The 15,930-nt window shown below is 39.3% G+C and overlaps 1 protein-coding gene across 1 annotated transcript in view; it reads left to right on the top strand.

Annotated features, from left to right (window-relative positions):
* Positions 1-15,930, top strand: part of DCHS2 (dachsous cadherin-related 2) — a 220,853-nt gene that overhangs the window by 155,120 nt on the left and 49,803 nt on the right. The window contains exons 7-10 of the mRNA XM_074951108.1: positions 96-195; positions 9,408-9,565; positions 10,956-11,796; positions 13,851-14,090. Of these exons, the coding sequence (XP_074807209.1) occupies positions 96-195; positions 9,408-9,565; positions 10,956-11,796; positions 13,851-14,090 (1,339 nt within the window). The remainder of the gene's footprint in view (positions 1-95; positions 196-9,407; positions 9,566-10,955; positions 11,797-13,850; positions 14,091-15,930) is intronic.

Here is a 15,930-nt window from a genome sequence, read left to right as displayed (position 1 = left end):
AGTTAACTGTTTTGTGGTGTATGAATTCAATTATGACGCATTAATGTCCTTTATAATATGTAAAGTGCTCCTGTAAACACATTGTTTGATGGCAGGTTTTGGAAGGACAGCCAGAAGGTACACTTGTCACCACTGTGTTTGCAAAGGACCTTGATTTTGGAAACAATGGTGTAGTGTTATATTCAATATTGTCAGGTAAGAATTTATAATTATTGTGCCCAATAGAAAGTGTATTAAAATAACGATGGGTCTAAGGGAGCCGCTACACATACAGAGTCTGGTTCCTGTTTACACTGAGGCTCAATTAGATAACTCTGGCAGTGAAAAGGGGCCTTGAAGTGAGACTATGTTTACAACCACTTTTGAGCTCCTTTTACACTGCCGTAGCAGAGCCCTCCGTATAAGTAGTAATCAGGGTACCATATGACAAATAGGTCATACCAAAATGATTGCGGAGGCATGAGCAGCTAGCTTCCTTCCCATCACCCTCTGCCTCTTCACAGGGGTTTACTTGCTCCTATGACAAGTCACAGAATCTTCAGTTAAAAACTGCAGCTTTCCCAAGAGTAGGACCATAATCATCCAACAGCACATACAGTACAGAGTTTGTCATTATGAGCAACTGTTTAACATCTCAATGGAAAAATGATCTCCTCTTTCCCATGACCAACTGAAAATCTTCCTGCTATAGGAACAGTTCATGACAGTCTGAGACAGGCATCATAAGAACATAAGAGCGGCCATACTGGATCAGTCCAAAGGTCCATCTAGCCCAGTAGCCTGTCTTCCTACAATGGTCAATGCCAGGTGCCCCAAAGGAAATTAATAGAACAGGTATCATCAAATGATCCATCCCCTGTCACCCATTCTCTGCTCCTGGCAATCGGAGGCTAGGGACACCATCCCTGCCCATCCTGATGAATAGCCATTGATGGACCTATCCTCTATGAACTTATCTAGTTCTTTTTTGAACCCTGTTATAGACTTGGTCTTTACAACATCCTCTGGCAAAGAGTTCCACAGACCGACTATGTATTGTGTGAAAAAATAGTTCCTTTTGTTTGTTTTAAACCTGTTGCCTATTAATTTCATTTGGTGACCCCTAGTTCTTGTGTTATGAGAAGGAGTAAATAATACTTCCTTATTTACTTTCTCCATACCAGTCATGATTTTGTAGACCTCAATCATATCCCCCCTTAATGATCTCTTTTCCAAACTGAAAAGTCCCAGTCTTATTAATCCCTCCTCATACAGAAGCCATTCCATACTCTCTAATAATTTTTGTTGCCCTTTTCTGAACCTTTTCCAATTCCAGTATATCTTTTTTGAGATGGGGTGACCACGTCTGCATGCAGTATTCAAGATGTGGGTGTACCATGGATTTATTATCAAAAGATAATCTGAGCAAACAATGAGGCTTGTGTTTTTTAGCTCAGTTTTTACCCTTTGTTTGGCAATATGTTTGTCTGATATTGTTTGGCAACATAAAAATCCCCCAGAACTCCTACACATAGGAGGTGGAATAGACCTTAGGACCTGATTCTGATTCCAGTGAAATCAATGACAAAGATCTCCTAGACTTCAACAGGAGAAAGATTGACCCATTAGTGCTAATCAGAGATAGAGATGTGTTCTTGTCTGTCTGTGTCATACATAAAATAAGAAGAGACCATCTAAACAATGAGAAAAACATGGCAGTTCCCTTGGCTATACCACATTATTTGTTCAAGACTGCAAAACCTGTTAAGAATAAAACTTTATTTCTGAAAAACTGTCAGTAAGGCGTTCACATCAGAATGCCGTAACGTTATTTTTTATACCCTGCTTAGTTTCACAGGATTTATGGAGTCAATGTCTTTCATGTTTAATATTTTAAATCTGTAATAATTGACACATAAGACAAACCATTTGATTGAATACAGGCTATGCAAGAAAACGGCTCTGATGTTTCCATCTGAGTTCTACAGTTTCTCATCTGTCATCTTTGCTTAGCTAGAGCTCAAACCCATGTCTCAGTCAGTTTAGACTTGTCAATCTTATTTGTCACTTCAGAGTAAAGAACCAAAACTAAAGTATCATAAAACTAAATTACATCTCACTCTTAAGGAGAAAGGGAGGAAGTAATACCTTCATGGCAAGGCAGAGGTTACTTGTTATTATGAGCTATATTCCCCGGTATTTTCATGCACTATACTTGCCATTGTAGGAGGAAAACACCCTAACCTCCATAAGGGCCCAGATGTTAAATCTGCTCTCTCCCACCAACAGACACTTTTTAAAATTAAATTTTTTACAGCTGGATTGAAAATATTTCAGTTGTAATGTATTTGTGTAATAAGAATCAACTGTTTTTATTAATCTGAAGGTTGGTTTTTATTGCATCTGTTTCTCTGAAATAATACATTTTTTTTCTATTATGCAAAAATTACAAGGTGCTAAGAACCCAGGTATACTCCTAAAAATATAGATCCAGATTGCCACCTCCTGGGGAGAGGACCAAAAGGGACTGAAAACTCCTCTGTGTTGAACTATAGAATTGTCAAGAAATTGTCCCCTCTAGTGCGATTTGAGAGTTAGAGGGCTGCAGAGCAGGTGGCAGTCAGGGCCTCCCAACCCTGTGGACCAAGTCTGACAAAGTAAAGGCCAGTCTGCAGAGACGGCTGTCTCTCTGCATAGTCCTTCCCTTCAGTATCACAAAGGTTTCCCCCATTGGCTACACAGAGAAGCCTTGGAGAGAACTCAGTAGGAATGCAAATTATTAAAATGGTTATTACCCCAAAATTTAACTGTTTTTGGTATGTTACTGCTACAAATGTCAAAAGGTTAAATATGTTATACTCTGATTAAAAACCTTATTTGGTCAAATAAAGTAAACTCAAAAAAATCCAGACCCCCCTTCAACTGTGAAATTAGATATTTTGTCAGTGATCAAATCTAGAGGCATCTGACCTTCTCCGATAATACATTTGTATTTCCTGGCTAATGGCATTTCATGTCTAGATCTTTTATTTCACAGTGGAATGTGGCTTAATATTTAAAAAATAAGAAAACAAGAATTTAGTTTTGAGATATTGTTCAGAAGATAATCCAGTACTAAAACATAATAAAGAAATATAGTCTATATTAATTACTATAAGACTACTGTAAAAAACAGGAATCAGTTTGGGATCTGCATGCAGATCCCAATGTTCTTTTCAACAATTAAGGGACTGTCCCAGGATCAAGAGTTATGAATATCAATGTCCACAGTGCAGCTTTCAAGTTCTACAGGGATGCTAGTCACTGAGTAATGTTTAGTGTTCTTAAGATCCTTAAGGAAATTCCCAGCTAAAAACAGATTAACTTGTGTAAAGAAGTTAATCATAAATGTGCACCTTTATTTAAGGGAGGAAAACCTTTAAGGGATCATTGTAGTTTACTCAAAAGACACAAATGTTAGCTTTTGAAAGTAAATGTTTCACTTTAAAAGAAAAAATAAATCAAAACAAAACACCCTCAAATGCTAAAATCTACAGATGTGCAGGATCATCCATGCAGTTCTGCTCCTATGTCATCACTCATAGAATAACTGGTAATCGGCACAGTCATAGCCTTGAAAACCTCCATCTTTATGGCATCAGTAACTGAAAATTGATCTATCTGGACTTAGTTTACTCTTGTTAATTATACAGTAGCATTTCCAAAAAGTGCACCTGTCTTTAGATTTCCATTGCTTCATAAAATATGCCTGTCATCTTTAAGACCACGCAGTAGCACTGGAAAAATACAGCCTTTTACAACTCTTTGCCTAAAGCAGTTCCATTCACAACAATTCCATAAAAACATCCAAGATATGAAATTTAGGAGTGTTGTCATATTGTGAGATTTAGGATAGATATGCGGTTACCACAACTGTAGGAGTTTACATGCCAGGGACATGCAGGGTGACAGAGGTCACAGCTGTCTGCCATAGACAAGTCAAAAGCTTGCTCTCTAGGGGAAGGAGGAGCCCAGACCTTAGTAGAGATGGAATTCACAAACTTCATGTTCCCTGTGGTATCCATACTGTTGGAGGGCCTTGCCAGTGACTCCCTCTCACCCAGTGAAGACAAGACCCTTGCCTTCCCTCACCAGAATGAATTGAAGTTGGCAAAAGTTCTTGAATTACTTACCCTCTCCAATGATCAGGTTTCAAAATAAGTGGAAACCTAAATGGGGCTTTATATAGAATACAGTTCCTCTAGAAATCACATAGGAAAATAATTAAGATAATAGCATTTGCATATTGAGGTCACTTATATTTGAGAAAGATCTAGTGTCCTCCTGTGATTAGTTGCTAATGGTTTTCAGAAACAGATTGTGACAGCTTTGGGATTCAGGGCTTGAAAACCAGTTGAGACATCTAAATGAATTACGCAGCACCCTGAATGCCTATGTTCTAATGGCTGGAGGAACAGTTCTGTTACAGTTCATGGTCAGATACCTCAATACCTTACAGTTCTACCTCCTCTTTATCCAGATTTGCAGTATGTGCTGCTTTGTGTGGGAAAGAGCTAAGGAGCTTCGTGAGCATTGGAGAATAGCAGATAAATGAGAGAGCGAGCAGAACAGCGAGTGGATTGGGCAGCAGAGGGGAGGGAAGCACAGTGGAATAGAATACCAGGGCACCAGCAGGGAACTAACCAGGAGGGGAGCACTGGGCGAGTAGGGACCCAACCACCCTAGGTGGCTAGGGTTTTCTTCTTTCCCCACTTCTTCCTCTTTCCTCAGTTTCTTTATTTTCCCCCCTCTGTTTCCCTTGTTCTCCCCTCCCCTTTATTAACAGAGCACATTGAGATGCATTGACTCAGCTGCAGTTGCCAGATGCATACTGCCTGTGGAGCACCAACTCAGGCAAATGCAGGGAGTGTGCACTCAGGAGCATTAACTAACAGTCGGAATAGCAATTCTAGAATAACTCCCAGTGTGGACACTGTATTCCAGAATAAAAATCACTTGATTCTGAATTAATATTAGTGTGCTCACAATTCACCACAATTGGTTATTCCTCAATAGCTATTCTGATCAATTTCCCTGTGTAGAAGGGCCAAGTATCTAAATGTTATATGATTGTATTCCTTTTAACTGAAGGGAGGGGGTGTTGGTTACGAGGGGTGTGGCTGCTCAGCTATTTTTGGTTCTTGGCGAGTAGGCTTATTTCTCAGGCTAGCGGGTGTTGGGTACGTTTTTTCAAGTCCCGATTACATTGATGCATCTGGGTAATAGAGAGCACAGGGAATTTTTTCCTTTCTCTCACGCACCCACTTCAAAGGTATCCAGAACACTGGTGTTTTTGTTCCTCAAGCGTTCATGAGAGAGGTAGGCTAGTGTGACCTGAGGCACTGTGCCCCCAAAAGGGGGCGTGACTGGGAAAGCAGGCCCTCTTCTTCCCCTTCAACTTTAGAGCTAATGCTGGGGGCATTGTATGCTGCAGGAGTATATTATTTGCTGAGCACATTCTCCCTGCACAAAGAAAGGCATTTTACAAGACGGAGTACTCCATAGACAGCATTTGATTGGCAACTGCAGCTGAGACAGTGCACCTCCACAGCCACTTTTAATGCAGTTGTGGCTATAAAAGCCGCACTGTTAAATTGGATTAATATTACTTCTGTTTAAATTGGGTGTTCTGAATTTTATATATCTCTATGAAATGTTGCACATAGAATTAGTGCAATGTTGCATATTAACATTAGATAAATGACCATGACAATTACTTCATGTATGTTGTAAATTTAATTGTTTGCATTATGTGTGTTGTGCATATGTATTTACATTGTATATATTTGTTTTTGTACAGAGGTAACCCTTAAAATCTCTGGTTTAGATAACATCTCCTTGGTGTTTTCTTATTCTGCCTCATATTTATGGAATCCTGAAACAATACCAAAACTATGTTAAGTAAATCAGAAGTGTGAAGTTTTAAAGTATGGTCTAGATGTGTATGTTTGTCTTTTATTATCCTGATTTTATAATTTGTTAAATCAATAATGAATATTTTTTTTAAATTCAGCTAATTGGAAACCACCTTCATAAAATTGAAAAGGTTTGACTTAGAATTGTGGGCAGTGGATGATAGTTCTGTTTTGAAAGGATTTTGAGATTTCAAAATTTGGCTTCATTCCACATCTAAGTAAAACTTGAAAATTTCAAAATTCTCTGAAAGAAAATTGCTCCCAAATTTGTTTTGGATCAGTCACAACATTTTTATGTACAAAAATGAACCATTTTGTTTAGATTTTGACTTTTTATTGTATATTATATTACAATACATAATATAATACTAAATAAAAAATTCTAAACAAAAAATCATTTCAAAGTGAGGGTTTTTTCTAAACTATTTTTTCCTAAAGAATTTCATGCAGCATTTTGTTTTCACTGGAATTGCATTCTCTGATGGAAAATGGCTCCATCTAAGTTTTTCCAACCAGTTCTAGTTTTACTCTGCTTTATTCAAAAACCTTGTTTTTGACTGGTTGCTTATTTTTCTTTCTCTTATCAAGTAAGCAAGGTTCACTCCTCCTGTAGTTTTACTGACTGACACCAATCTTAGATCGTACTTCACACCATAGCTGCAAACCATCTGTACAGCATTACTTGAAAGAGAAAAACAAATCTGATTCTGAAAGCTGCTGAGCACCCTCGACTGCCACTCACTGAAGTCAGTGAGAATACTTGTAGGAGCTCACTCATGCTGTAACTACTTTACTTGGGGGTGTTCTTTGTTTTTTTAATGTAAGCTTCGTTTTGTTAGAACATGAAGGATATTGTATTCATGCACATCTATTTATTATTAGTTTCAATTCTCTTTAATTTTCATTGTCAATTACTTCAAAATACATAATTTCTAGCACATGTTATAAACATGTGCTTATAATTTGTTTTTTTAGTCCTATTTTTTCTGTCTCCTTCAACTTTCTCTTCCACTGGAATTTTCTGACACAAAATGTTACTTGGAATAATGGAGGGTAGCTGTGTATGCTGTGACACATGCTATTAAGGCCTTAAACGCAAGCCTTACCAAGGGTAATATATGAAAACAGTTGTAAAGCAGCATTAATTTTCTGAAAATCCAGGGGGAAAGTGCAGAATACAATATTGTTCCATTAAATATATTTGCTTGTTCACTTTGTGTCCCTTTGGCTGGTAATTTCCCAGGTATACTGCACAATAAAAAGCAAGAATCAAACCAAAAGGGGGTTAATTGAGGCATTAGAAATGTATATTCACTCTAAAATAACCTTGAAGAACAATGGAAAAATCTCCTACAGATTGACAATCAAAGCCATGTTTTCACATTAGTCTCTTAAATTGCATATTCAAAGTATCCAGAACCAAATATTTTGCGGACACAGTTGGGGTAAGGTAATTGAATGCATAAATGGCCATTTGTGTGTGCATCTATCTAATTTGCATATGTAGATTTGGGGAACAAACAGCTCGGGTTCTCTATGGAAATTTAGCTTTTTATGGATATTTTGTGTACTACATCTGTCTTTGATTTGTTTTTACCACAGTAGCTTATTACAATATGCTCACTGCAGCTGTATGACATGGGTCCTTGGCCAGAAGAAAAGGGGCTGTTACCCCTTTAAAGGCTCCCTGTGCAACTGGTAGCAGAGGGGGAAGGGGTATACTGGGCTGGAGCAGGTAGGAGCAAGAGGTGGCTGGCCCAGGTCAGGGGAGGCACTGCCCTTCCAGTTGACTGAATGAGGGGGGCTTATTTATACTCCATGCAGCCCCCCTGAAACCCTCTTTCACCTGGGTTAGGTTGGCAGCATCCACCCTCCCACCCATGAAATCTGAAAAAGGCCTGGGTTCCTTCATGATGTGCTGTGGGCACTATGCTAGTCACCCCTTTTTCCTTGCGGGCTGGGAAGGAATTTTTCCCTCACTGCCAGGTTGGTTGAGGAGGGATGTGGGGTGGGGTTTGCCTTCCCCACAGTGGGTTTGGGACCCGGTGAAGTGGGACGGGGGTCTAGGCTATAATGTTGCAACTAAGTGCCTAAAACTTGTGCCAGATTTCCAGTGCAGATACTCATTATGGAAGGGATATGGTTATTGGATTAAATGGATTGGAAAAGGATTTAAAGGAAAGTATCCTTTAATGGAGCTGAGGAAGTGGGTTGGGCCTTCTGTTTCAGATACAGCAGGGAGCTGAACCCCCTCCTTTTATAGCCCCCTTAACCCTCATGTGAGGGGAAGATAGCAGTGTCCCAGCAATGGGATGGCTGGGCCCAGGTTGGGGGTTATGTGGACATTTTTAAGGAAATGATGATGACCTGCACTGTGCAATGTATTTTTAGGTATTCCCAGATATTTTAAGTGAATAAAGTTGCAGCCTAATTAAACCACATCCTTTGTCTGCTGGCTGGGTGACAGCAGCTATTATGCTATGCAATTATATTTGACACACAAGTTCACCTTATTAAAAATACTCTATACACAATATTTTAAGGGAGAATTTTTTATAACAAATGAATTAGAATTTTAAAATTTTTTTTGCACATTCTAGTAAAATTGGGGAGGAAATCTGCTATTTCGTTCTAGGAATTTCATTATTTCAAGTGGGACAGAGAAGGCATAAATAGCATGGTGTAGCAATACTCTTGTTAGTTAGCATTTTCTTGCTAGTCTAGAATAAATACTAATATGAAGTGGTTACTAGTGATAACTTAAATGAGAATGTACTGATTTTTGGCAGTGTGGCCACTCTTTGTATAAACTATAAAAGGGTAGTTTCTTATTATCCTATTTTGTTCTAGGGCAAATATGCATAGGATTTTAACTCCCTTAGAGTACATGCAAAGTGTATTGTTCCTATTCAAAGCAAATACAAGGCTATTTACACTGCCCTAGGCGAAGATCAGACTTTGAGAGTCACAATTCTGTTCCTGCTTCCTCCTTGTTTCATGTGGGAAGTAAGTCAGCCCTATATCTGTCTCAGTTTACTTCCCCCTCCAGGACAGTTCAGCTGCTAAGGCTCCACCCACTCTCTGCTTATGCCTATCCACTCCCTGTCCACTTTCCCTCTTGTGTTAGTAGCAGCCCTATGGGAGCTGATATCCCCCTTGTGCACAATTCAGTAATGTAGGTAGCCTGGTCATGGAAATAAGCGGGAAATACCTTGTAATCCCCATGAATTGGCATTGTGTGATTGAGCTCACAGCAGATCATCCTAATTATGATCTTGATCCTCAGAGGTGTGGAGCCTCACAACTCCCATAGAAGTAAATGGGACTTGCAGATTCTCTTACCTCAGGGACATGCTCTGTATTGTTAATTACAAAGCACAGTAATATATGATCATGGAAGGTGTGTCTTTGGGGAAGTAATATTGTATCTTCAACATTTATATTAACAGTAATTAATTTCTTTTTTTGCTGTAGAAGATAGTTTCGGTCACTTTCAGATTGATGCCAACAGTGGTGAGTTAAGAACAACTGAAGCTCTTTCATATAATTGGAGATCTAACTACAGAATACTGGTCACTGCAAGTGACCAAGGAATGCCTCCTCTTCAAGGACATGCAGTTGTTAACATTCAGGTACCTGTTTGTTTAGCACGGATTGGAAAACTGGTACTGTATTTTCAGTTTATTTTTTTTAAACCTTTTAGAAACCCAAAGGATGAAGATGTTGAAAGTAAAATGTATATATTTTGATATAAAGAGCATATCTTCTCATCAGAATTCTCTGTAGTCTAGCTATTGTTCTACTGAACCAGGAAATTAGAGGGTGAATGCATTTTGCCTAATTTTGAAACCATTGCATTATTACGAGTTCAGAAGTTTGACGTGCAATTTACAATGTTCATGACCTTTTAGGAAGAGATTGTGAACATAAGAGAAGAGAGGGAAAATATCCAATAAAAAAGTTACAAATGGAGCAGAGAGTAGGCAAAGTGAAAAGCCAATACAGAGAGACTGAAAACAGAGTAATTCTGAAGATAAAATACTTAAAATACATGCAATTTCCCCACTATTACCATGCCTCTTCTCTGCCTGCCCGCACCCTTCATGCTGGCCTATATGGAGCTGTCAGAGAGACCAGCTCTGCCATGCGTGGGGAGTGTTAAATTTACTTTCGTGCCCTCTCTGTAGCCACCTACCCTCTGTCCATCAGAACCACGGTAGATCTGCTTTGTCGGGGGTCTTCTATAATCCCTTAATTATAGGTTGAATGTCACCCAGAATATTGTTCGTAAATCACCAGTAGGAAGGTTAATTTTTGGAATATGCTAAATGTTTCTCAATCATGAGACTGATGCAGCTCAACTATTGAAGAGTTTCTCCCATTCTGAGATCATTTCAATGCTCTGTGGTGAAGGAAATTCTTGGACAATTTAACTAATCCTCAACAAAATCAATTGCTATTCATATTTGGCAAACTAAATTGTGGATGGTGATTTCTGGGCAACACCACATCCCTGCCACAGGAGGGAAGGCAGCTCAAGAGTAAAGCTGGGTGAGAAACAGTTTTGCCATCCCATTAGAATTTGAGACTTTGAAAAATGTTCCCATCTCAGGTCTATTGAGGAGCTCTGCTGCGGGAAGAGAGCAGTGGGGATGGAGCCTCTTTGTGGCGTGCATAAGATTCAGGGAGGGGAGATTACCTCTTGTTCCCTACTCTGCTCCAACCTTGAGTGCCAAGGTGCTTGGAAGGATAAATCTAGGTAGTGACTTGTTGGAGGATTTTCTATGGTTGATCTTTAACTTCTGTTAAATTGCAGGGGAGGAAGGGGGATTAAAGCTTTTCCCTGTGTTACAAGTATACAATTGTGGGGTCTGTTCTGTCCTTGATGTCTGTTAATGGGAATTATGCATGAACAAGCTACAAATGACTAGAGCCTCCTAATTAGTAAAGAAAAACGATATTGCAAAAAATCCCAATAGTAGCAATGGAAAAAATATTGCTGTCTTTGTGCTTTTGTTTCAGGTAATCCCGTTTTCTAAAGGGAGATCTGTCTTTTCTCAAGATATCAGGCACTTTGTCATACCTGAGAATTTTAAGCCTGCACAAATATTGAGCTCGGTGAAGTTGCCTGGTCATTATCTGCAAACCAACAGAAAACTGCATTTTAGTGTATCTGAAGAAGAGGGTGATGATCATTTTGAAATAGATAGTTCAACAGGGGATCTGTTTCTTTCCAAGGAACTTGACTATGAAACAACGTCTCACTTCCTTCTGAGAGTTGTCATGAAGGATTATAATAAGAATCCTCCACAGAACTACACTATTTTCCTCAGTATTGATGTAGAAGATCAAAATGACCACTCCCCTTATTTCCAGGATAACTTCATAGTGATTGGCATAGAGGAGAATGTACCTGTTGGCACTCTGGTGTACACATTCAATGCAAAAGATGGAGATGGCAGTTTTCTGAACAGCAGAGTACAGTATTCCATAGAAACGAGTGACTCTGGTAAAAATCCATTTCTCATCCACCCTTCATATGGCACCTTGATCACAGCAATTCCATTAGACAGAGAGGTCACTCACTCTGTTGTCCTGACAGTGTCTGCATCAGATCAGGCAATAAACTTGACAGAGCGCAGACTTGGTTCCCTGACAGCAAAAATTGTCATTTTAGACATTAATGACAACAGTCCCAGTTTTGTTTCTTCCTCTCTTTCCTATGTCATGGAGAATGCAGAGGTAGGCTCTCTGGTGCATCATGTAATTGCAGAGGATCCAGATGAAGGAAGGAATGGACAAGTTACATATCACATTCTTTCAGGCAATGAAAACGAAGCATTTCTGTTAGATAAAACCACAGGTACTGTATATTCTATATAGATTCTTATGCTATGCTCATCACCATACTATCTGTCCACCTTCCAGGAGTGTATTAACCAGTGTTACTAACATCTGTCACAGTTTTGTTTTTTCAACCTCAAGCTAAGGGAAGAAGTGTGTGCATTGGAGTGGTTTTTTTTAGATGTGTTTTACACACACAAAAAGCTTTATATTAGAGAATGCAAGGTAAAAGAAGGACACCTTGTACTTACAGAGGAGGAGGATGATATAATGATCCTTAATTCCTGTTGGAGTTCATTCCCCACTCTCACACTTTTTTCCCCCAGGAATGCTCTGTCTCCCGCACAAGATCTGTAACACTAATACCACATCCATTTCAAACATTAATCCAATTTTTCCCTTTTTATAAGGGGTGTGCAGTTGTACACCTTTTTCAGGATATAGTTGTTACCACTTATTTTTGGTTTATACTCTCATTGCCAATCTTCTCTGTGATTGCAGGCCCATGTATGTTAACTGTTTGTGGGACTCCCATAGCTTTGGGACAAATTTCTGAAACAAGAAAAAAGTTTCTCTCACACTGCTCTTTTACTACCATGGACACACAAATATTTTTTAAAATGATGAAAAAGAACCCTCTCAGGTGTAAAATAAACATCACATTAGTAAGGGCTTGTCTACACAAACTTTAGTTTGTGGCAAGCTGAGGTGTGACTCTACCTAGCCTGCTGTGGTCTAATTGTGTGACTTTGCTGACGTGCATCAACAGTTCACTAAAATGCTTTGATTTAGTTCTTTTGGAAACAAATAGATGAAAGCAAATTAATGAACTGTTAATGCACATCAGCAGGGTGCACGTGGACAGTGAGAGTGTAGCAGGCTAGTGTGAGGAAGATTTCCCCACCATATGACTGCAAACTAATTATTTGTGAGGACAAACCCTTAGTTCCAATCAATTACGCCAGTGCAACTCCATTGGAAGCCTGATAGAGTACTTCTACACAGGGATAAAAGACCCGCAGTATCGCTGGACTGGCCTGGGTCAGCTGACTCGGGCTTGTGGGGTTTGGGCTGCGGGGCTAAAAATCACTGTGTAGACATTTGGCCTTGGGCTGGAGCCTGAGCTCTGGGACCCTGCAAGGGTGGAGGGTCCCAGAACTTGAGTTTCAGCCCAAGCCTGAATGTCTACACTGTGATTTTTTCAGCCATGGAGCCTGAGCCCCATAAGCCCGAATGAGCTGACCCAAGCTAGCCGCTAGTCTTTTATCACTGTGTAGACATGAATGAAATGTGGTAATGCAGTGGTTCTCAACCAGGGGTCCCCTGGGGGGCCGTGAGCAGGTTTCAGGGGGTCTGCCAAGTATGGCTAGCATTAGATTCACGGCAGAAAGCCGAAATCCCACCACACGGGACTGCAGCCGAAGGCACCAAGCCCCACCACCTGGGGCTGAAGCCAAAGCCTGAGCAACTTCGCTTCCTGTGGCCCTGGGCAATTGCCATGCTTGCTGCCCCCTAACATCAGCCCTGGCTTTTATATACAGAAAAACAATTGTTGTGGCACAGGTAGGCAGTAGAGTTTTTATAGCATGGAGGGATCTCAGAAAGAAAAAGATTGAGAACCCCTGTGCTAAAGTCTTTAGCACAGAATTAAGAAAGCAGTGGGGTTACATGTATGTCACTGAAGGCATAATTTATCTAGTAGAATCTTTGTCATGTGGTGATGATACAAGGAAAAAACAGCCTGACTCACATACGGAGCCCAAGGCTGAGTTTGCAGGGCTGTCAAGAGGGTGCTGTGATATCACAGTGTTTTAGAGTAGATAGAAAAAACATCTTATTTGTAAAGTGAACACATTTGATATGAAAGTCAATGCCACATTTACAAAGTTTTACATTTTCAGAGCGAATTGCACATTAAGAGATTATATAAATATTTGCACTACTTGAGCTTCTCTGGGACTGCAGAGGTTAAACGAATAGTGACTGACTATTGTGATAGTGTAACTTACTGTACTAAGAGGGGAGTGTTGTAAGGAAACAATGCCCTTTTGAACTTTCTTTTCCTTATAACAGGGTTGCTAACCACAGTCTTTCCTTTGGACCACAAAAGTCAAGAATACTACCGTTTGACTATCATGGCTCTTGATGATGGCACACCAGCACTCTCTGCAACCCAGATGCTGACTGTAAACATTCTTGATGTAAATGATGAGAGGCCAGTATTTCAAAAGCAATTGTATGAAGCTGCAGTCTCTGAAAACCAAGATCCTGGAGAGTTTGTCATTAAGGTGGAAGCTGTAGACAGAGATTCAGGTAATTTCAGTCATTTTAGCCATTGCTTTCATGCTGGAAATAATGTTAATGTTAATTACCACATCTTGGCTCCATATTTCTAAACCTATGAATGAAGATGGACTCCCCAGAAAGGTTTCACTCTTCTCCATGGAAAATTCAAGCAAGCCAGGGAAAGTGAGAAAAATAGAAGTAGTCTTTCTTGTTTTGCTTAGAGTTTTTGCTGAAATCAGAATCCAGTTTTGAATATTCCGAACCAAATACCAAAACTGTATACAATAGGTTGTTTCTCATTTCCAAATTCCAAAGTATAAATAATCAGCAAAGAAAAAGTGTAGAAGACTATCATTGCTGAGTAAAGGGATGTTGCGAGATAAAAATCTAAAAAAAGAAATGACTCAATAATAACACATTAAATAATTAAAACAGAAAGACTATTTAAAATATAATTTATCTTGTCATCCTTTATGCTGTTTAGTCTTTGCATTTCACTTAGGCATTCTGATCCACATGTGTGGAGCCCCAGTGAAGTCTAGTAGTTCTGTCCAGAGGTCCATCTGTACAGATCACATTGGAGGATTGTGTTCTTAGATTTGATGCTGAAACTTGTCTGGTCAAGTTCAATTTTTGGCTTTCATGCCTAGCGTAATGCTGCAGTGTTTGGGTTGCAGACACTAAAGGGGAATGTTTAAATTTATAAAAAAATTATATTTAAAAGACTTCATATTATATCTACTAATACTAGGCTAAGGAGAACATTTATTTAAACAAAAGGTAGAAAAACTAAATGTTGCCTCAAGCTATGTAGCACTCTCCCTTTAAAACATACTTCCCAAATGTCAAATTTCCCCAGCAAGGGGCCTTTTGCTCTAGCACCCTATATAAAAAAGTTTACATTAGGTGAGCTGTGGGTGTATTTTCAGAGTGAAATCCTGGTTCCATTGAAGTCAATGGCAAAACTCCCTATTAACTTCAGTAGGCCAGAATTTCATCCTCTGTGCTTAAAGAAAGAATATTATTACAAAGGACTTGATTCTCCTGCCTTTGAAGTGAATGACAAAACTTCAGTTGATATCAGTGAGAGCAGAGCAGAATCAGGCCTAAATTTTGGGAAACCATCACTTAAAAGTCGTAGATCTAGAATTGTATGGGAACCTGATGTGGACGGCAGTCAGTGATTTTTTTCCCCAAAACTTGAAATACTAAAATAAATGTAAACTAAGTTAAAGTCAATATTTGCAACTTCTGTTCCTTCAAAGCAGAATATTTCTAGTGTTTTAAAAGTTATTTTACTAGGTAAAGATACTTTTATTGAAATAGAACCAGCAAATGTGCATGAATTTCTTCTGGCCAGAAAGGGGCACTGTCATCCAAGATTTTTGTTGTAATAGCACAGAAAAGGAATCTTGACCTAGAAGCCAGCTGCAGATTTGTAACACGATGAAAAATTGAGGACATGAAGACTTCGTGTATTTTTTAAAGTTAATAACACTAATGTTTTTTTCAGAGACATACAAAATGGATGAGGAAGAGGGGTTCCTCTTATACTCAATTCCTCTGTGCCACATGCTTTCTTCCTCCACATATGTTTTGCAGTATAGTATAGTGCTGTGCTACGTAAAAAAAAATGGTTAAAGAGCTGATTAACAAAACCGTCCTCTGCACTCAGCAAGATTTATAGTTCTACTACTCACTCACTACTCACTACTGTGCTCACAATCATTGTGAAAGGCAGGTCTGAGGGGGACAGACCAGTGGAGATACCATGTAGGAGGGACTCTTCATCCCCATGTGTGCCACATATGTGCACTGTTGTGCAAAAGCTGTACCTAAGAGACCACTGAAGGCAGGTAACCCTATG

The sequence above is a fragment of the Natator depressus genome, chromosome 4 (genome assembly GCF_965152275.1).
Source record: "Natator depressus isolate rNatDep1 chromosome 4, rNatDep2.hap1, whole genome shotgun sequence".
In the NCBI taxonomy this organism is placed as follows: Eukaryota; Metazoa; Chordata; order Testudines; family Cheloniidae; genus Natator; species Natator depressus.
The sequence above is the reverse complement of the archived record's forward strand: the minus strand, read 5'-3'. Positions and strand labels throughout refer to the sequence as shown.